Raw genomic sequence first — 23462 nt, forward strand, 5'->3', positions numbered from 1 at the left:
GAGACCCGGTCCGGCACACAGTTTTTATCTGCCAGTAAGTTTCACATCGGCGCACACCCACTGCAGAGTGAACACACAATCAATTTCATAATCTACTGGCACCATAAAAATGTTATGAGGGTTTTTAAAAGAACTCTTTCGGTGCTATCCAGAACTGGCAGCAAAAGGGTTGTGCCAATTTATTATAATGTAGACCAAGTGGGTCTCTCGAAAATGCTATTATCTCATTAACTGTTATCCCCACAAAAAATGTTATTACAGTTGTCGGTAGAACTCTTAGGGTCGTATTAAGAAATGCCGTCAGATCTTTTGTACGAATTTATTACTTTTACATGACAAAAGTGAGTCCCACATTAATTATATCATATAATGTCATCGTCACAAATAATGTTATTATAGTTTTTGGTAGAACTCTGTGGGTGATATTCAGAACTGTCATCAGAACTATTCTACGAATTTTGCTATATTAGATAAAGTGAGTATCAGATTAAAACAATTATTGTATAAACTATTATCGCCACAAAAATGTTCTTATCATTTTCAATGCAACTCTTCCAGTGCTATCCAGAACTGCCAACAGAACTGTTATACAAATTTATTTTTTCCAAACTGACAAATAATTTTTTACCATACCAAAATTTTGCCGTGTTATTGTTTTCTTCCCGAAATTCTGTAGAACTATTCGTGTTTTGAGCAGGGAAATCTAGAACTATTGCATATATATCAAGAACTGTGAAAAAAATTTATATTTATCGTAAAAGGGGTTCAAACTTCACGGGAAATGCTCATAAGCATTCCTTAATTATGGCAGTTACTACGTAAACAATTACCTGCACAGAATATGTTACTAGTTTTTTCGATAGAACTCTTACAATGCTATCCAGAGCTGGCATCAGAGCATACGAACAGACATAATTTTTTTTTTTGAGTAAGAGTGCCCCACAATTAATCAATTACCATACAAACTATTACAACCACAAAAAATGTTATTATGATTATAGATAGAAGTCTTGACGTGTTAACCAGAACTGTTCATCAAAACTGTTGAACGAATTTACTTTTTCTGTGGAGAAAGTGGGTCTAACATCAAAGCAGTTACCGTATAAACTATCATCGCCACAAAAAGATGTTATTAGGATTTCCGATAGAGCTCTTGGTGTTCTGTTCAGAACTGTTGTACGAATTTACTTTTTGCGAAAATTGACAAAGAATGTATTCGATACGAAAAATTTTTCGAGTATTGTTGTCTTTTTCGCTAAATTATGCAGGACTATTCAAATTTTGTACAAATAACTCTAGAACTATGACATTTATATCAAGAACTCTGAAAATATATATATATTTCTGAAGAAAAGGATTCCAACTTCACAGTAAGTGAAGAGGTTCCCTAATTAAATTGCAATTATATCGTAAGTGTTAGCTGCACAAAAAATTGTAATTAGGATATTCTATAGAACTATTGGGGTTCTGTTCAGAACTGCCCTCAGAACTGTTGTCCGAATTTACTTTTTGCGAAAATTAATAACGAATGTTTGCTATACGAAATTTTTTTCGAGTATTGTTGTTTTCTTCGTTAAATTCTGCAGAACTATTGAAATTTTGTACATAAACTCTAGAACTATGCCATATCTATCAAGAACTCTGAAAATAATATACATTTCTGAAAAAAAGGGTGCCAACTTCACAGTAAGTGAAAAGATTTTCTCATTAAAATGCAATTATCTCGTAAACTATTAGCTGCACAAAAAAATGTTACTTGGCTTTTCGATAGAACTCTTGGAGTTCTGTTCAGAACTGTGCTCAGAACTGTCGTACTTATTTACAATTTGCGAAAATTGACGAAGAATGTTTTCGATACGAAAATTTTTTCGAATATTGTTTTCGTCGCTAAATTCTGTAGAACTATTGAAATTTTGTACAAAGAACTCTAGAACTATGCCATATCTATCAAGAAATCTGAAAAAAGTATACATTTGTGAAAAAAAGGGTGCCAACTTCACAGTAAGTGAAAAGATTTTCTCCTTAAATTGCAATTATCTCGTAAACTATTAGCTGCGCAAAAAAATGTTACTTGGGTTTTCGATAGAACTCTTGGAGTTCTGTTCAGAACTGTGCTCAGAACTGTTGTACTTATTTACAATTTGCAAAAATTGACAAAGAATATTTTCGATACGAAAATTTTTTCGAATATTGTTTTCGTCGCTAAATTCTGCAGAACTATTGAAATTTTGTACAAAGAACTCTAGAACTATGGCATATCTATCAAGAAATCTGAAAAAAGTATACATTTCTGAAAAAAAGGGTGCCAGCTTCACAGTAGGAGCTCTTATGGAATTCTTAATTAAGTTGCAATTACCCCTTAAACTATTACCTGCACAAAAAAATTTCACTAGGATTTTCGATAGAACTCTTCACGTGGTGTCCAGAACTGTCATCAGAACTGTTGTACGAATATATTTATATTTTCCGTAAAGAAAGTGTGTCCCATATTAAATCAATTTATCTCAAACCATTATCGCCATAGAAAAATGTTGTTGGGATTTTCGATAGAGCTCTTCGGGTTCTGTTCAGAACTGTGCTCAGAACTGTTGTACAAGTTTAATTTTTACGAAAATTGACAAAAAATGTTTTCGATACGAAAATTTTTTCGAATTTTGTTGTTTTCTTCGCTAAATTCTGCAGAACTATTGAAATTTTGTACAAAGAACTCCAGAACTATGCCATATCTGTCAAGAGCTCTGAAAAAATATATATTTCTAAAAAAAAGGTTGCCAACTTCACAGTAAGTGAAAAGATTTTCTCCTTAAATTGCAATTATCTCGTAAACTATTAGCTGCACAAAAAAATGTTACTTGGATTTTCGAAAGAACTCTTGGAGCTCTGTTCTGAACTGTGCTCAGAACTCTTGTACTTATTTACATTTTGCGGAAATTGCCAAAGAACGTTTGCGATACGAAAATTTTTTCGAATTTTGTTGTTTTCTTCGCTAAATTCTGCAGAACTATTGAAATTTTGTACAAAGAACTCTAGAACTATGGCATATCTATCAAGAACTCTGAAAAAAATATATATTTCTGAAAAAAAGGGTGCCAACTTCACAGTAAGTGAAAAGATTTTCTCATTAAAATGCAATTATCTCGTAAACTATTAGCTGCACAAAAAAATGTTACTTGGATTTTCGAAAGAACTCTTGGAGCTCTATTCAGAACTGTGCTCAGAACTCTTGTACTTATTTACATTTTGCGGAAATTGCCAAAGAACGTTTTCGATACGAAATTTTTTTCGAATATTGTTGTTTTCTTCGCTAAATTCTGCAGAACTATTGAAATTTTGTACAAAGAACTCTAGAACTATGCCATATCTATCAAGAACTCTGAAAAAAATGTATATTTCTCGAAAAAGGGGTGCTAACTTCACACGACTCTCTTTGTGGCCCACGCGAACGCTCAGTCGCTAACGGCTCACTTCGACGAGTTCTGTGACCTGTTCTGCCAATCGCTGTTCCATATTATCCTCGTCTCTGAAACTTGGTTGAAACCAAACATTTCTTCCGACGCTATCCGAATCACTGGTTACTCTCTCCTAAGGGCAGATCGTGAAACACGACCGGGGGTGGTGTGGGTGCCTATGTTCGCTCTGATCTGAGACCTACTATACTATGCACATCGGATGCAAAGGGCGAAGGAGAAGCAGAGTTCTTGTTTTTCGAAATAGATACATCAAATCAGAAACTGCTAATTGGAGTAATCTATAAACCTCCAAACGTCGGTGCTATGTCCTCCTTTCAGTCTGCCCTGTCCTCGCTCGTGACAATGTATGAACACATAATCATTATGGGCGACACAAACATCGACTTACAGTTAAAATCTCCCTCTGCAGAAAAACTAAGGAGATTGTTCCACTCCAATGATATGAGTTTAACACCGCTGGACCCAACTCATCACACGCCACACAGCCATACACTCATAGATATAATAGCAACAAAGCGACCAGATAAAATAATTCGCGCCAATCAGACATCCGCTCCAGGAGTCTCTGCTCATGACGTGATATTCTTAAATTACTCAGTATATACTACCAAAGAAAAATCTCACCTGGTAACCTACAGAAACCTAAAAAATGTTAACCATGACGCTCTTCAAAAGGATTGCTCAGACATCCCTTGGCATGATATAAGCAATGAACCGACTTTAGACGGAAAAATTCGGGAATTATGTCGCAAAATTATTGCACTGTATGATAAACATGCTCCTCAACGCACTGTCAAGGTGAAGAGAGATCCCGCTCCGTGGCTCACCACTGCATTACGCCAGTTAATGAATAAACGTGATGCTGCACATAGGGCCTTCAAGCGTAACCCAACTCCCGAGGCGTACGAAGCTTATAGGAAACTCCGAAATAGAACCAAGCAAAGCGTGAGGAATGCCAAAATCAGACACGCCCGCTCTGTCGTATGCGGCATATCAAAACCTGCTGCACTGTGGAAAAAGCTGCGCAGTTTCGGTATAGGGAAGCGAAGATCTGACGCTGTTTATCAAGCGTCTGCTGAAGAATTAAACGATTTCTTCTCAACAGCTGTAAACTGCCACGCAGCGACAAATTACCAGCCCCAAGATATCAATCTCTCGAGAGACAAGTTTTTCCTAAAACATGTCACTACCGGCACAGTACACAAGGCAATTATGAGAATCTCTTCCGAGGCAGTAGGAAATGATGGAGTGAGCATTGGCATGATTAAGAACGTCGTAAACACTATTACTCCAGTTCTCACAGACATCTTCAACCTGTCTCTTGTCAGTAGTACATATCCTACTGAGTGGAAGCAAAGTTTAATTCAACCTATACCCAAGACTGACAACCCTAAGTCGCCAGGTGACTACAGGCCGATCAGCATACTTCCTGCAATATCTAAAGCCCTAGAATACATCGTCCATGAACAGCTGACGGATTACCTCAAAACTCATAACATCCACGACAAATATCAGTCAGGCTTTCGAAAGCACCATAGTACAGCAACTGCATTACTCAAAGTAACTGATGACATTAAACATGCTATGGACAGACGTGAAGCTACCATCCTAACACTGCTTGACTTTAGCAAGGCTTTTGATACAGTTGACTTTGATATATTACTAATTAAAATGAAGCAGCTGAATTTCTCAAACAGCGCAATACACTGGTTCGACAGCTACCTCAAAAACAGAAGTCAACAAGTCATTTGTGGGTCGGAAAAGTCATCATGGAAAAACGTGCGCTCTGGAGTTCCCCAAGGCTCCGTCCTTGGTCCATTACTCTTCTCACTTTACATTAATGATATTTCTTCAGTGATTCACTCCTGCAGCTACCATCTATATGCCGACGACATCCAACTGTACATAAGCGCAAGCCCCAAGAACATTGCTGACGCAGTAGCGAGTATGAACGCAGATCTTTGCTCTGTTTCTCGATGGGCACAGAACCTAGGTCTGAAACTAAACCCCAAGAAATCCCAGGTCATACTTATATCTCATCCAAAGTTAATCAGTCGGTACTTTCGCGAAACAGTCCCTCAAATACTCCTCAATGGTACCCAACTACCATACCAAAAAACAGTAAAAGACCTTGGAATAATCTTGGATGAACACCTAAACTGGGAAGAACAAACAGTCGCAGCTTGCCGGAAATCGCTCTCCTCCCTACATGCAATTCAAAAATTTAGAAAAATATTTCCAACCCATGTTAAACAAAAATTAGTCCAAACACTAGTCTTGCCTAATCTTTACTACTGTGATGTAGTTCAACACGGCACAAAGAGTGAAAATTCGAGATGCTTCGAGCTAGTGATGAATGCTTGCGTTAGATACGTATGCAATATACGGTTGTATGATCATATCAGTCCTTCATACTCCCAGCTAGGTTGGATACGCCCACATAAGGCACGCGATCTCCACACGATGTGCTTACTTCATCGATTTCTTAGCCACTGGTGCCCCCAATACTTATCTTCTCATATTAAACAGCTATCATCATTCCACAACCGCAATACCAGATCGGATACGTCTAGCATCTTGGCTGTACCTTTACATAACACAAAATCTTTCTCCGTGTCATTTTCCATCTCAGCCATACGACTATGGAACGCGCTCCCCTGTGATCTGCGTCTTATCCAAAACCACTCAACATTCAAGAGGGAACTCAAGACTTACATATTAGGGACGGTATAGCCACCATTGTTGTGCCCCTCTCATCTTTTTCTTTCTCCTCTCCATCATAGCTTCGAATCTTACCATTCTATTTCTCTTCCTCTAACCTATCTACCTCTTCTATATCTCTTTCACCCCACTCCATCGTCTTATGTCTCTGCTTGATGAGAATAACTCACAAGCTGCAAGAATATAACGAGAAAAATCCCAACTAGCAATAGGACTGACATTCATAAAAGAAAAATATGTTTACTTTCATATACATAGTCATTATTATTATTATTATTATTATTATTCTTGATTGTTATAATTATTTTTTGATTGTTATAATTATCATTGTACTACTTTTATAATATCTATTTTTTTCTTTAACATTAATACTGTATAACATGTTATATGTCCTCAATGTTCTGTAGAAACTGAAATTTGTTGAATCTGAGTATGCCTGGTTAGGTGTAAGAGAGGGCCTGAAGGCCCTAATCTTGCCAGGTAAAATAAATGCATAAATAAATAAATAAATGCATAATTATCTGAATAGTGATAAACATTGTCCAAAATATTTTTACACTTCAATATACAATAATGTGCAAAACTTAAGGTCGAAAGTAACATAGTTCGATGAAAACTGGATCATGCGTAGAAAGAACTTCAGTATAATACAATGGGTAACTGAAACAAACCCACAAAGCAACAGAAATAATACTTTATTCAAAGACAGTAATTGCACAGACGGTTCACTGGTCATTTAAAAAGGCGGGACGTGGTTCTAAATAAGGTGTGCGATCACCATGGACTGTAATGCATACTCTGCAAGGTGTTCCCATGCTAGTCTCAAGGTCCACGTGCATCAGTGATCACCCAGCAATTGTCAACTGCTGGTGTAGGACGGAACCCTCTACCGCAAGAACTCTTGACCAACGTTGTGGTCAGGACGGGATCACGTTGCAGAACATGGGTTACCGTCCGAGGTGACCACACACCCTGTTGATAGTCAAGTCTCTCCTTTTGTAATGTTCAAGGGGACGTTATAAATCGTGGTGACTTCAGTGTAGTTATTGGCTTTGAATAAAAAAGTCAGTGCGCATTTCTTTCAGTTACCTTCCATACTATATTGTTAGCAGTTCCTTCTGTGTAAGGTCCAAGATGCAATTCTAAAATTGTTACTTAAGCCCTTAATTTCCACAGTAGTGTACTATAGAAACACTGAAATTTCAAGTGAAACTTTACTGTTTTTGAAAGTTGTCCATGACTGTTTATTAGTCCTCATAAAGCACCAGTACTAGCTCTTAGTTTCTCAGAACCAAAGAAACTGGAACACCTGCCTAACGTAGTGTAGGGCCCCTGTGAGCAAGGAGAAGTACTGCAACATGAAGTGACATGGACGCGACTAATGTCTGAAGTAGTGCTGGAAGGAACTGACACAATGAATCCAGCAGGGCTGTCCATAAATCCGTAAGATTACGAGGAGGTGGAGATCTCTCCTGAACAGCACGTTGCAAGGCATCCCAGGTATGCTCAATAATGTTCATGTCTGGGAGTTTGGTGGCCAGCGGGAGTGTTTGAATTCAGAAGTTTCTGGAGCCACTCTGTATCAATTCTGGACGTGTGAGGTGTCGTTTTGTCGTGCTGCAATGGTCCAATCCTTCGGAATGCACAATGGACCTGAATTGATGCAGGGTTTGGCCAGGACGAGGACAAGCTTTAGAAACCCTAGCCATGTGCGGGGCGGACATTATCTCGCTGAAAATGTAAGCCTGGGATGGCTTGCCATGAATGGTAACAAGGCGGGTGCAGAATACGTCGACGTATCACTTGCTGTGACAGTGCGGCAGATGACAACCAATGGGTCCTGCCATGAAATGAAATGTCATCCCACGCCGGCGGTCCTGGTGGTGAGGCTGTATGGCGGGCGGCGGTGAAGTTGGTATCCCACCGCAGTCTTTGGCGTCGCAAGACGCGTCTTCGCTGGTCATCGAGACTCAATTCGAAGGTTCGCTGAAGACAATTCTACTTCAGTCAATGAGATTCCAGCATGAATGTGCCCGACACCACTGCAAATGGGTTTTTCGGCGTTCAGAGTTCAATAGCAGTCGGCGCAAGAGGCGCTATGAACTCTAGCCTCTTTCTCTGAACCACCTATTAATGGTTCTTGTGATCACTGAAGCACCAATTGCACGTAATATCGATGACAATGATGAAACCGGCATTCTGAGTGCCTCTGACGATTGCTCGCTGCTTGCATTCTGTCGTCTCTTTAGGTCGACTGCTCCCTTCTTAATGCTGTGTTGATACATGGTTGACCCATTCCAGCCAACATCCATCGAATAATGGCATCGCTCCTTTTTAAATGTCGAGTGATCCGCCGATTAGTCCAGCCACTTTCTAGGCGCTTCAGTCTGGAACCGCGCTACCGCTGTGGTCGCAGGTTCGAATCCTGCCTCGGGCATGGATGTGTGTGATGTCCTTAGGTTAGTTAGGTTTAAGTAGTTCTTAGTTCTAGGGGACTGATAACCTCAGATGTTAAGTCCCAAAGTGCTCAGAGCCATTTTAGTCAGCCACTTTCTTTGAGCCAGCTACACGACCTGTCTCGAACACTGACATCTGCATATATTGTTCACGTGCTTGTCTGCGAAGCATAGCTACTGTCCAGCTGAGTACACGGAATGAAATTCGTAAAGATTTTGTTCCCTAATATCGACATCTCCCCTGTTTGCTATCCTTGCCACCTGCAGGGTAAAACCGCTTAGGTGTGTCACACGTTCATCCACAGGCTTTCAGAGCCTACAGTTTTGAAATTTCCGCCCATAGTTGTATGAATATCAATTTTTGATGTCCTTAGGTTAGTTAGGTTTAAGTAGTTCTTAGTTCTAGGGGACTGATGACCATAGATGTTAAGTCCCATAGTGCTCAGAGCCATTTGAACAATCAATTTTTGACCATTTCTCGTAGCTCCTTCGTGGCGCGTCTGTAATTTGTTTCGTGCAGTGTATACTAAGTGTAAGGTGCTATGAGTTTCAGCGAAGGTTCGGTACTATCGTCCGCAACTAAAAAGGCAGATGACGAATCGACAGACACAGCTGAGGATGACAGCACTATCTGCGTGTAAGATATTTAATTCCTTGGCATTTGTAGACATTTGTGTCCGAGCTACATTTGTAGGACCACTGAATTGTAAGTTATTACCACTATCCCCATGCCAGGCGAAGTCTTAACAACTTATAAGTACAAATACCTTAAGGGTACGTCGTCGACAACCGCCGATATTTCTACAGGCGCACGCTCTTTCATTTTCAAGGAAAAAAACAGTTTGTGAGCGCAAAAGGTACTTTTGCCTTTAAAATGGCGAGGTGTGCACCAGTCGAAATATCGCAGGTAATCAACACCGTCACACTGCTGCACTCCCGTATAGTATTTGAATGTTGTATACGCCGGAAGAAATACAAGTCTCTGCTCGTATGTATACTAACTGGCAATGGCACTGCAGCCTGCACACCTATATTTCCCCAGTTACCACTCTAAATATGAGTCGGCTGATGGTTACCACTAGGTCTTCCCTAATTGAGTTGTGCTTACTTACAAGGTACATTGAATTATTTAGTTAGTTGGTTACATGTTCCGTAGATCATTTGAATGATTCTGAGCAGTGCTCCGGCTCGCCTTCAAGCCATTGACAGGTTGGCGTCGTGTATTGGGATTGTCACCTCTCGTTTTCTTAGTCTGTCCACTGGCGCCGCTAAGTTGGCTCGCTTTCTCTGTCTGTGAGTGGCAGCAGCAGCGTTTATCGATAGCGAGCACTGTGGTACTATCTTTGGAGCGACCTCTAGTTTTCCGTGTCGTGGTGGATCAGGGCAGTTCAGTTGGGACGGGGCAACAGTGAGGTCTGCAGAGCGCCAGCACTCGAAGAGACAGCTGGCGATACATGCACTGCCCGATGGAAGGATGTGGTCGCGAGAGTTCACGACGACGTCCAGGTCCGGAGTCAGCGAGTTTAAGTTGAATGGATCGTTATATTCGAGTAGTGCAACCTTCACTGGTGTGTGTGTGTGTGTGTGTGTGTCCGTCCGTCGAATTGACCTCATGCAATAAGCTGTCAGTCGACGATTCATACTGGGACGTTTGCCTTGCCTGACTTCATCGAGAGCGACCGTTGGTTGGTCGCTCGGTCGGTCGTCTCAACGAACGACGTTTATTTGGTCTTCCGACCGCTTCTGGGTTCTCCGTGTATGTGTCGACTTGTAACTCGTCCTTGTTGCTCCACAGTGACTGGTTTTAGTACTGTTTGAACTTTTTGTGGTATCGTTTCCGCGGATCCGTGTGTATGTAGTGCAGCCGTTTTAACGCTGTCTGCGTACTGGATTCGTGGAGGCAACTTCTTGTGATTACCTCGGATTACTCTTGCGTTTGATCATGTTCTCTTGGGTTGTTCGAGCATTGTATTGGGCATCGGACGTCAGGTAGATTTTGCGACGGTGTTGGTCTTGCGTTTAGCTGTGATTGCTTTGAGTTGACATCCTGTTAAGTGAATATAACACTGGGCTGCCTGTCTCACCTTACTTACGTTTGAGGAACTTTCCCAGGTCGATCCTTGGAGCACTGTATGTGGATCACTCCCTTCTTTATTTGGTCTGAGTGTGTGAATCGTTTAAAAATAATATTTTGCTTAAATTATTCCTATTGCTTGTGGCCTTTAGCCGACAAATAATTTGGATTCTTCTTAATAAGGCCTTCGGCCATCATTTTAGTTTGTGTTACAATCATTTTTTAAATGATTGTTTTAAAAATTGATCTTGGTATTTCCAACGTGTAATTGTCTTCCTCATTTGTAATTTAGGCCTTCAGCCGTTAATTGTTCTGAAGTACTGCTCTTGACCTTCAGCCGACAAATAATTTGAATTCTTTCTTAATAAGGCCTTCAGCCGTGAGTGTAGCTTGTGTTACAGTCAATTTTTTTAAATGGTTGTTTTTAAAAAATTATTTTCTTAAAGTGTATGTGTTTACTGCCAACCAACGGTAACTGATTAAGCGCCGTCCACACCTGTTCTTGCTTTCCCTAAGTCCCATGTCTCAGATTCTTTTATCGAAATGATATGAAACGAGTCATGTTACAGGCTGTGTATACATGATCAATGTTAATATTAATGAACCGATTATCATTTTATTCCTACCTATGCAACTATGCTTTACAAAGCTTTTTTCTGGATAACAGAAGTTGTCTATGGAACAGAAGGAATTGTCCAAGTCAAATGATTGTAAGTTAGATTTAAAACCTGCTTCGCTATCTATCAGACATTTTATGTTACTGGGCAAATGATCAAAACGCTTTATTGCTGCACATTGAACTCTTCCCCGAGACACTGACAGACTTGACAGTGTGTAAAAAAGGTAATTTTTGTCTCTAGTGTTGCAGGTACATCACTGTACTTCTCAAATTGCAATGGATCACTTATGAGAGCCGGCCGGGGTGGCCGAGCGGTTCTAGGCGCTACAGTCTGGAACCGCGCGACCGCTACGGTCGCAGGTTCGAATCCTGCCTCGGGCATGGATGTGTGTTCTGTTCTTAGGTTAGTTACGTTTAAGTAGCTCTAAGTTCCAGGGGACTGATGACCCCAGAAGCTAAGTCCCATAGTGCTCAGAGCCATTTGAACCATTCTGAACTTACAAGATCGCAAAAAATACCAACAGGCGATAAATTATTTAAGGCTTGTGCTATTTGATGAGTGAATGCGTAAATAGCATTCTCAGTCGAGCAACCATTTTGTAATCCAAATTGTGCTTTGCGAAGTAAATTGTTTCCAATTACCTATGTGACTACACTTTCACACACACACACACACACACACACACACACACACACACACACAAAAAAAAGAAAAAATAATCGCTATCAGCTCTGAAAGATTGAAAACAACCGCCAGGAGCTCCTTCAACTGTTCCACTGTCAGCCATCTTGTTTTTACACCTTCAATTGTTCCACTGCCCGCCATGTTTGCTTTTACAGCTGGTAAAGCAGTGAAACAGTTGCAGTGACAGTGACAACTGAATATATAGTGTTCAACAGTGATGATGATAAAAAGGAAAACTTAAGTGAAACATTATGTAAATAGACACACACATAATTAAATAATTTCAGACATAGAAATAACAAGTTTTCATATCGTAATTTTGGCTTAAACAATTTGCCTACTTTAAGGTATAAGTGGTTTCAGATGACAAACTGTGCAAAAAAACGGTCACTGTAGAAACCAAACACATGAGAAAAACCACACAGTGTGGTAAAAAGGTATGAATTCGTAATTTATGTGTTTTTTCAAATATCTGTAACTACGATTTAAATACTAATAGCTACATGTATACAAACGGTAAAGAACAGTCTTTAACAGATGGAAAATAAAAGCCCACTGAATATGCTGCAACTGCAGTGAAACATGTTTGGGTTAAAAAACAAAAATGTGTTTTGCTAAAGGCGGACCTTATCCAAAAACATACATATTTACCTCGTCTTTTACACCTGTAATGTCAGCTGTAACGTAATGTGACAACACCACCTCATCTTGTATGCGGTGCGTTAACACGACAGAGCTGCTACTCCGGCCGGGTCACTTTATCGGCTAATGATGTTGTGGAACGGTAGGGCGGTACCGGTACTTACGGTGCTGAGCCATACAGAGGCGAAGCCCACGTCGGCGGTACCGTCCATGAGGAACTGGAAGATGCCGCCGCTGACGCTGCCGTTGCCGGAGAAGTTGCCGTAGCGGTTGTCGACGTCGGGCTCCCGCACGCTGAACGTGCAGCGCAGCCTGCGCGCCGCCTCCAGCCAGATGAGCATCTCGACGCCGCCCAGAGCGCCCGTTGCTGCCATTCAGACAGAAACAAACGCCTGTAGATCAGGAACCTCCGGGGGCGTCTTCGGAGACTACACAGTCTCCAGTAAGGGAAGTGTCTCTCGAGAACCTAGAGGGAGCAGTAAGAATGAAACACCAACAGAGAAATATTTCTTGATGCAATAATTTACCAACAGCCTTATGTATCGCTATACACGGAGTCGATTTTACGACTATGACCTGTGGGGCCTGAATATGGCATCAGTGTAATGCCGAAACAGGTAGCACATAAGAAGTTCATAAAATAAATTTCTACAATATATACGGCTGTTGGTAAATTATTGTATCAAGACATACTTGCCAGCCGTTGTCCCATGGTCCATAATGGATCAACGAAGAGCAGAGAAATAGTCGGATTAAAAAGGGAGTAACATTGACAGAAACAGAAGAAAGGTCCTCGAGTGGGACTAAAGTTCAAGGTGAAATGATATGCGTGACATGATTCGCTTATGACACTGGATTCCTCAGTGAAACCGAGGAATAGTTGCAGGAGCTGTCGAATGTAATCAGTAGTATAATGAGTACAGAATATCGACTGAGTGTAAACCAAAAAAAGACGAAACTGATGAAGAGGATCATAAGTAAGAGTAGCGATAAAATAACGTTATGACTGTTTACTAGGTAGTAGACGAAGAGAAGAAATTCCCATATCTTGAAAGCAAAATAACGTATTGCCAGTAGAGCAAAGGCGATATAGGAAGCAGACCAATACATAGAGAACATTTCTTGCTAAAAGAAGGCTATCAGTGTCTAATACACGCTATAATTTGAGGAAGAAGTTTATGAGAATCTACGTCAGGAATTGTGGCGTGTGGCAAAAACGGGAAAGAATAGAATCTAAGCACCTGAGATGCAATGCTGTAGAAAAACGTTGAAAATTAAGTTGGATGATAAAATTCTAAATGCAGACATTCTCCACAGACTCTTCGAAGAAAGAAGTATGTGGAGAACATTGATTTGGAGAAGAGACAGGATAATAAGACATGTGGTAAAACATCAAGGAAGAACTTTCATGGTACTGAAGGAAGCAGCAGAATGTAATAACTGTAGGGAGAGACAAAGACTGGCGCACGTCCAATAAATAACTGAGGTTGTAGGATGCAGCCGGCCGCGGTGGTCTAGTGGTTCTAGGCGCTCAGTCCGGAACCGCGCGACGGCTACGGTCGCAGGTTCGAATCCTGCCTCGGGCATGGATGTGTGTGATGTCCTTAGGTTAGTTAGGTTTAAGTAGTTCTAAGTTCTAGGGGACTAATGACCTCAGAAGTTGAGTCCCATAGTGCTCAGAGCCATTTGAACCATTTTTTTGTAGGATGCATATGTTACTGAGATGTGCGGGTCGCATCAAGCCACAGAATTCATGCATAAATAAAGCCTATCCCATTTGTCATTCAAGCATACAAAATCCTAGATTAGTGACAACTAGTTGTGATGTGGAGCGTGTCAGCAGGTTTATAGAATTTCGGAGCGAAAACCTGGCTACATGCCAGAAATTTGCATTACTGTGCTGTCTAATGTTAATCTACATTAAACCTCCATAAATACTTCTATTTTCATACTGATAAGATCTACATCTATCTCTATATCTTAATTCTACAAACCACTTCTCTGTGTGTGGCGGAGTGCACATCTGAAAGTAAAATTACTTCCCCATTTCCTTTCTCAGTCGTGGGTGGTGTGTGGGAAGAATGGCTGTTGCTAAGCGTGTATGTAAGCTCGATTCTCTCTGACTCTCGCCGTGGTGATTTCGAGTCGTGTATATTGGAGGAAGTAGTATGTTGCCTGAATCTTTCTGTAGCGTTCACTCTATGATTGTTCACAGTAAATTTCTCCATAAAGCATACAACACCTCTCTTGTAGCGTATGCACTGGAGTTTGATTAGTTGCTCTGAAACGCTTTCACTGATAGCAAGCGAATTTATGACGAAACACATCGCTCTTCATTCGATCCTCTCTATTTCTTCTGTTAATTATACCTGGTAAGAATACGAGGTCTTGTGTATTCACTTAGGGTGTAGGTGAAGCTCTCAAGCAGAGATGATTTCAATTTGTGTTCGCCAATGCTTTTGTGTAGTCAGTTGTTATGATGCCTACACATTTCGTGCCCCTCTGTACAACAATAAAGTTAACTAGTGAAAAATAGTGGCAATTTTGGTACGTAATGTTATGGTCTGAACGCTAATATTATTTACTAGTAGTTCTTCGAACCTAACTGGAGGCTGCCAGTGGTATTACTGGCTTTTCTAGCAGTTGCACAAAGTTGAGGACTGACTCCGCGCATCATCCTTGCAGCACGTTTCTCTGCAGTGATTACTCTGGATTTGGTTGTTAAGCTGAGACATCAAATTATTCAGTATGACAACTGAAGAATGAAAGTATCAAAAGTAAGACACTCTCTGATGCAGTCACACTTTGGGCAAAAATTGTTGAACTCTAAAGTTCAAGAAGATCTACAATATAAAACTTCAAGTTAAAGTTTTGATCAATACTGAAAGTTCCCTATTTGATTAGATATAACCTAATTCTGAAATTTAGCATTATTCTTGTGGTGTCACCGCCAGACACCACACTTGCTAGGTGGTAGCCTTTAAATCGGCCGCGGTCCGTTAGTATACGTCGGACCCGCGTGTCGCCACTATCAGTGATTGCAAACCGAGCACCGCCACACGGCAGGTCTAGAGAGACTTCGTAGCACTCGCCCCAGTTGTACAACCGACTTTGCTAGCGATGGTTTACTGCCTACTTACGTTCTCATTTGCCGAGACGATAGTTTAGCCTAGCCTTCAGCTACGTCATTTGCTACGACCTAGCACGGCGCCATTATCAGTTACTATTGATATTGTGAATCATGTACCGTCAAGACCGACGTTCATCATTAATGGGTTAAAGTTGAGTATTCCACCAGCTACGTCCGTTCTTCTAAAGTCTAATTTCCTTGACCTGTTCCAGACCTCACGCCAGTCCGCGTGAGCTAAAACGCGTGCCTTCGGCCTCCTTTAGTAAAACGGTGTTGGCTCTCCTGCCAACCACAACAATTCTAAATACGGGATGCGCATTTTGCGATGTATAATGGACTTGGTGGAGCTATTGTGTTTCCTATCATGAGAAGGTAGTGGCTCTCCATTCGTGAAAACGAAGCGGACGTTCCAACGCTTCCACAACAGACAACATCACTAAGCGAACCGTGATTAGGTTACGGGTAAAGATAACATAGGATGCTGATACGAGATAAAATGAAATAAAATCAATTAAAGTTGGTTTCTTCTGACAGACATTGTTATATGACAAGCGAATAGCAGGAAAGCAGCCCGCTGGACTAGGTGGAGTCAAGTTAAACGTCTGTAATAATGATTTCAAGAAAGATGATGAGACAGGACACTCACAGTATGAACACCTACACATTTTAATGCATTCTTTCTCTTGTGTATGCTGGAAGAAAGGTTCATTACGAATATCAGCTGAAATAGACACTCGCTGCCAAAGAAATGTGACTGCTTGTAGCACACTGATTTATACACAGCATCAAAATGAGTAGGAACTTTTACCAAAATATGGATTATGCACTGAGGTGACAAAAGGAACGGGATAGCGATATGCACATATGAAAGCGTAGGGCATTGGCAGAGCTGCCTTTTGTAGTCGGGTGATTGATGTGAAAAGATTTACAACGTGATTATGGCCGCACGAGAGACTCTGAACGCGGAATGGTAGTTGGAGCTAGACGCATGGGGCATTTCATTTCGGAAACCGTTAGGGAATTCAATTTTCAGAGACCCACTGTGTCGAGAATACCAAATTTCGGGCACTAGCCCGCACCATGGACAACGCAGTGGCCGATGGCCTTCACTTAACGACCGAGAGCAGCGGCGTTAGCGTAGAGCTGTCGGCGCTAACAGACAAGCAACATGGCTTGCAATAACAGCAGGAATCAGTGTGGGGTTTACGTATAATGTATGCGTTAGGACAGTGCGACTAACTTTGGCGTTAATGGGCTATGGCAGCAGAGGACCGATGCGAGTGCCTTTGCTGACACACGACATCGCCTGCAGCGCCTCTGATGGCCTCGTGGCCATATCTGTTGGACCCTAGACGACTGGCTTGATCACATCAGTCCCAATTTCAGTTGGTAAGGGCTTGGTGGTAGGGTTCTAGTGTAGCGCAGACCCCATAAAGCCATGGACTCTAGTGATAAAAAAGGCACTGTGCAAGCTGGTGGTGGCTCGACAATGGTGTGTGTTGTATCCTTCCTACTCGTCGAGTATGGGATGCCTACGAAACCTGCTTTGCGGATCGATAAACAACAATTCAAGGAAATCGTATTAAAGAGTGTTAATTACAATAAGGTAAATGACAGTACTTAACTTTGTGTTAAACAGTTGTGTCACAAGCAAAGGGGTGACAGGTAAAATAAGAAAACTCTTCAGTATAGACAATGCTACGTAGTAGAAGTGAAATGACTAAAATAATAATTAAATCAAGACCTTAAGCTGTCGACAGGCTTTGACATACATCAACGGGAACAGTTGAAAATGTGTGCCCCGACCGGGACTCGAACCCGGGATGTCCTGCTTACATGGCAGACGCTCTATCTATCTGAGACACTAAGGGCACAGAGGATAGTGCGACTGCAGGGATTTATTCCTTGCACGCTCCCCGTGAGACCCACATTCCCGACTTAATGTCCACACACTACATCCGTAGTGCCCCTGCCCATTACACTCATTACTCGCGGCAGACAATCTTACGGAGTCCTGTAAGAGTTCGGGCAATGCGTGTGCATCCAGCACAGAACAAGCAGGTCAATGGCTGGTTACCCGCAACCATATGGAGACGGTGTCTGTTAGCGAAATGACTAGTCGTGATGCTATTCCTGTACTCGCCGCTGTAGAACTCGCCGCACTCGCTGGTCTTGAACAGGGCCGCGGTCAGGCGGCGTGGCACTTATATCCTCTTGGTGTCGAGGGCGCTGCCGTCGGGTTGTAGTCTTAGAGAGGGGCCAATCGCTTGCAGTGGGCTACTGTCTTCTTCATAGCCCTCTCTGCTGTAACCTTCCTGACCGGAGTGCCAGCGGTTGACTTTATGCCGGAACTGTGTGCGCTTTATCTACACTCCTGGCAATTGAAATAAGAACACCGTGAATTCATTGTCCCAGGAAGGGGAAACTTTATTGACACATTCCTGGGGTCAGATACATCACATGATCACACTGACAGAACCACAGGCACATAGACACAGGCAACAGAGCATGCACAATGTCGGCACTAGCACAGTGTATATCCACCTTTCGCAGCAATGCAGGCTGCTATTCTCCCATGGAGACGATCGTAGAGATGCTGGATGTAGTCCTGTGGAACGGCTTGCCATGCCATTTCCACCTGGCGCCTCAGTTGGACCAGCGTTCGTGCTGGACGTGCAGACCGCGTGAGACGACGCTTCCTCCAGTCCCAAACATGCTCAATGGGAGACAGATCCGGAGATCTTGCTGGCCAGGGTAGTTGACTTACACCTTCTAGAGCACGTTGGGTGGCACGGGATACATGCGGACGTGCATTGTCCTGTTGGAACAGCAAGTTCCCTTGCCGGTCTAGGAATAGTAGAACGATGGGTTCGATGACGGTTTGGATGTACCGTGCACTATTCAGTGTCCCCTCGACGATCACCAGTGGTGTACGGGCAGTGTAGGACATCGCTCCCCACACCATGATGCCGGGTGTTGGCCCTGTGTGCCTCGGTCGTATGCAGTCCTGATTGTGGCGCTCACCTGCACGGCGCCAAACACGCATATGACCATCATTGGCACCAAGGCAGAAGCGACTCTCATCGCTGAAGACGACACGTCTCCATTCGTCCCTCCATTCACGCCTGTCGCGACACCACTGGAGGCGGGCTGCACGATGTTGGGGCGTGAGCGGAAGACGGCCTAACGGTGTGCGGGACCGTAGCCCAGCTTCATGGAGACGGTTGCGAATGGTCCTCGCCGATACCCCAGGAGCAACAGTGTCCCTAATTTGCTGGGAAGTGGCGGTGCGGTCCCCTACGGCACTGCGTAGGATCCTACGGTCTTGGCGTGCTTCCGTGCGTCGCTGCGGTCCGGTCCCAGGTCGACGGGCACGTGCACCTTCCGCCGACCACTGGCGGCAACATCGATGTACTGTGGAGACGTCACGCCCCACGTGTTGAGCAATTCGGCGGTACGTCCACCCGTCCTCCCGCATGCCCACTATACGCCCTCGCTCAAAGTCCGTCAGCTACACATACGGTTCACGTCCACGCTGTCGCGGCATGCTACCAGTGTTGAAGACTGCGATGGAGCTCCGTATGCCATGGCAAACTGGCTGACACTGACGGCGGCGGTGCACAAATGTTGCGCAGCTAGCGCCATTCGACGGCCAACACCGCGGTTCCTGGTGTGTCCGCTGTGCCGTGCGTGTGATCATTGCTTGTACAGCCCTCTCGCAGTGTCCGGAGCAAGTATGGTGGGTCTGACACACCGGTGTCAATGTGTTCTTTTTTCCATTTCCAGGAGTGTATATGTAATGGGTTCTCTGGTCCTACTGAATAAATCATTGACTGTGAGTAGTTACGTTCGCATACTTGGAGACCGTTTGCAGCCACTCATGGACTTCTTGTTCCAAAACAACGATGGAACTGTTGTGGAAGACAGCGTCCATGCCAATGGGCAACAACTGCTCGCGATTGGTTTGAAGAAAATATGGAAAATTCGGGCGAGTGATTTGGCCGCGCAGATCACTTGACATGAATTCTATCTAACATTTATGGGACATAATCGAGAGATCACGTTGTGAGCAAAAACTCCCACCGACAACTCTTTCGCAATTACGGACGGCTATGGAGACAGCATGGCTGAATACTTCTGAACAGGACTTCCAACGACTGGTTGGGTCAGTGCCACGTCGAGCTACTGCACTGTCCCGGCCTAAAGGAAGTCCAACACTATATTAGGAGGTATCTCATAAGCTTTGTCACCTCAGTGTATAATGTTGAAATGGAAATATGAGACCATGACCACCGAATCTATTATCACATTCCATTTAAAGTGCAGTCCAAACTGTTGCATATCGCCTTGAGTGAGACACGACACTTCCCACCTTTGTAACATGTGATTACATTTTCACGCAATTTGGGTGCACAGATCCTGAGATATCAGTACCCTGAACAACCATCTCTGCCGGTAATAACGGCCCTGATACGCCTGGGCATGGAATGAAATAGAGCTTGGATGGCGCGTACAGGTACAGCTGCCCATGCGGCTTCAACACTATACCACAGTTCATCAAGAGTAGTGACTGGAGTATTGTGACGAGCCAGTTGCTCGGACACCATTGACCAGACGTTTTCAATTGGTGAGAGATCTGGAGAATGTGGTGACCAGAGCAGCAGTCGAACATTTTCTGTATCCAGAAAGGCCCCTACATGACCTGCAACATGCGGTCGTACATTATCCTGCTGAAATGTAGGGTTTCGCAGGGATCGAATGAAGGGTAGAGCCACGGGTCGTAACATCTGAAATGTAGCGTCCACTGTTCAAAATGCCGTCAATGCGAACAAGAGATGACTGAGACGTATAACCAATGACACCCCACACCATCACGCCGGGTGATACGCCAGTATGACGATGACAAATACACGCTTAAAATGTGCGTTCACCGCGATGTCGCCAAACACGGATGCGACCATAACGATCCTGTAAACAAAACCTGGATTCATCCGAAAAAATGACGTTTTGCCATTCGTGCACCCAGGTTCGTTGTTGAGTACACCATCGCAGACGCTCCTGTCTGTGATGCAGCGTCAAGGGTAACCGCAGCCGTGGTCTCCGAGCTGATAGTCCATGCTGCTGCAAACGTCGTCGAACTGTTCGTGCAGATGGTTGTTGTCTTGCAAACGTCCCCATCTGTTGACTCAGGGATCGAGACGTGGCTGCACGATCCGTTACAGCCAGGAGGAGAAGATGCCTGTCATCTCGACTGCTAGTGATACGAGGCCGTTGGGATCCAGCACGGCGTACCGCATTACCCTCCTGAACCCACCAATTCCATATTCTGCTAACAGTCATTGGATCTCGACCAACGAGAGCAGGAATGTCGCGATACGATAAACCGCAATCGCGGTAGGCTACACTCCGATCTTTATCAAAGTCGGAAACGTGATGGTACGCATTTCTCCTCCTTACATGAGGCATCACAACAACGTTTCACCAGGCAACGCCGGTCAACTGCTGTTTGTGTATGAGAAATCGGTTGAAAACTTTCCTCATGTCAGCACGTAGTAGGTGTCGCCACTAGCGCCAACTTTGTGTGAATGCTCTGAAAAGCTAATCATTTGAATATCACAGCATCTTCTTGCTGTCGGTTAATTTTCGCGTCTGTGGCACGTCATCTTCGTGGTGTAGGAATTTTAATGGCCAGTAGTGTATTAGCGTTGGTTGGAAAGTGACCAGTTCAGATCCTATCGGAGAAAATTATTTTATTTGTCTAACAAGAGACTTAAAACTGTGACAATGATTCATCGTCGTTCCACATCTGAACACTATCTAAGAGTCAAAACGTAGTACAGTAGAGCGTCGATTATCCGAACGTCGGTCAACCGAACGACCGCTTAACCGAAGTGTGTACTCGCTCGAACCTGTTACTCTCCCACCTTACCGTCCATCATCCCCATCACTCCCAAATCAAGTTTCCCACAGTAGTCGCCGCACTGGGCCACCGCTGGCGGAATATTCCGTCTAATGGGGCCTTCACAAGGCGCCAGTCGCTGTGTTTCAACGATCTGCACACTTCTGTCGGCTTGGCACTGGCAGTAGAAGTAGCGGCAGTATCGAAGCTGTTCACAGCAACAGCTGCACCAACTTAGAGTTGAGGCGTGCCGCTCCGCGCAGTTTGAAGGATTGCTCGCCCCCAAGAAGAGCTTCTCACGGTGCAAACAGTCACCTTCTGTTCTCTGTTACGACCACTTTTGTGCTGCTGCGTGAAGAAGTGAACTTGACGATACAAAACGCTTAAACGTAAACGTTTTGTCTTTTCTATGAGGGACAAGTACGGGGTTATTGCTTAGACAGACCAAAATAAAGGATTTTTTTAAACGTTAATTTTGTATACTGTGTATATTGTTCATGCAAAATGCGTATGTAATATGTATATATTTTTGTTTAATAAACTGTGCCACATACTATATATTCCTACTGAAGTTGCCTTTGTATGTTGCTTTGTAATACTAAAGGAGATGCCCGTTTTTATGAATAAATTTACTGTACAGCACTTGTTTTTGGCAAATAAACATGTGCAGTTCGATTATCCGAACAAACCAGTTTTCCGAACACCCATGTCCCCCAATTACCTCCGATAATCGACGCTCTACTGTACTTAGTATTTCGAAATGGCATTACGTTCAGTAATATAAGAATAGTAGTTGAATGGAAACTAACCGTTGTCGTAGGTGCTGAAAGGATGGTAGGGGAAAGTGGCGACGACCAAGGATGCGCCCTGCAGGTCCGGCGTGGGCGGCAGGCCGCTGCGCTGAGCTGCCAGAGGGCGCTGCCAGGGCCTGGCAGCGCGCTGGCTGGGGGGCGTCGCGAGCGGCCGCCACGCCAGCGGCTGACCGCCGCACGCCACCAGCAGCACCAGCGCGGCGCCGCGGCGCCACCCCCAGCGCAGGGGCGGGCAGCTGCCTCCCACCGCCAGCAGCAGCCGCTGCTCGGCGCGGAACCTGCGCGCGTGCCGCCTGGCGTTCAACCGGTACTGCCTGGCAGCTGCGTCTCAACCTATATTAAATACACACTCGTAACGGACAAACTGACATGTTTTTATACTGTTTTTCTCCTCTCCTTGACGCCTTATACGCTGACCACCACTTTCTGCAACAAGTTGAAATCGAGCATGTTCCACAACTGATCGAAGTGTTTCCGGGGTCACGTTCAGAATGTGTTGCGCAATGCGTGCCTTCAATGCAGCTAAGTTTGCTATCGGAACACTGAACTCAACATCTTTCAGATAGCCCAACAGCCAGATGTCACACGGATTAAGATCAGGTGATCAGGACGGCCAGACTGTAGGGAAGTAGTGGCTGATGATTCTAGCATTTCCGAAATGTCGTTTCAGCGGCTGCTTAACTGTATTTGCAACGTGCGGAGGAGCGCTATCTGGCATAAAAATGATCCCATCCACACATCCACGCTGTTGGAGAGCTGGATTGACATGGTTGCGCAAAAGACACTCGTCGCGCATACCGGTGACTGTACAGGTAACGGGACCGGAAGCACCTGACTCTTCGAAGAACTATGGCCCTATGATAAATGATGCCGCCCGGGGTGGCCGAGCGGTTCTAGGCGCTACACTCTGGAATCGCGCGACCGCCACGGTCGCAGGTTCGATTCCTGCTTCGG

At 43.8% G+C, this 23462-nt stretch overlaps 1 protein-coding gene across 1 annotated transcript in view; it reads right to left on the bottom strand.

The window, feature by feature from the left end:
• LOC126484962 (uncharacterized) overlaps window positions 1–13041 on the bottom strand; it is a 92322-nt gene extending 79281 nt beyond the window's left edge. Inside the window, exon 1 of the mRNA XM_050108563.1 lies at window positions 12832–13041. Within this exon, the coding sequence (XP_049964520.1) occupies window positions 12832–13041 (210 nt within the window). The remainder of the gene's footprint in view (window positions 1–12831) is intronic.
• Window positions 13042–23462: the final 10421 nt, after the last annotated feature.

Source organism: Schistocerca serialis, chromosome 6 (assembly GCF_023864345.2).
Source record: "Schistocerca serialis cubense isolate TAMUIC-IGC-003099 chromosome 6, iqSchSeri2.2, whole genome shotgun sequence".
Taxonomy (NCBI): domain Eukaryota; kingdom Metazoa; phylum Arthropoda; class Insecta; order Orthoptera; family Acrididae; genus Schistocerca; species Schistocerca serialis.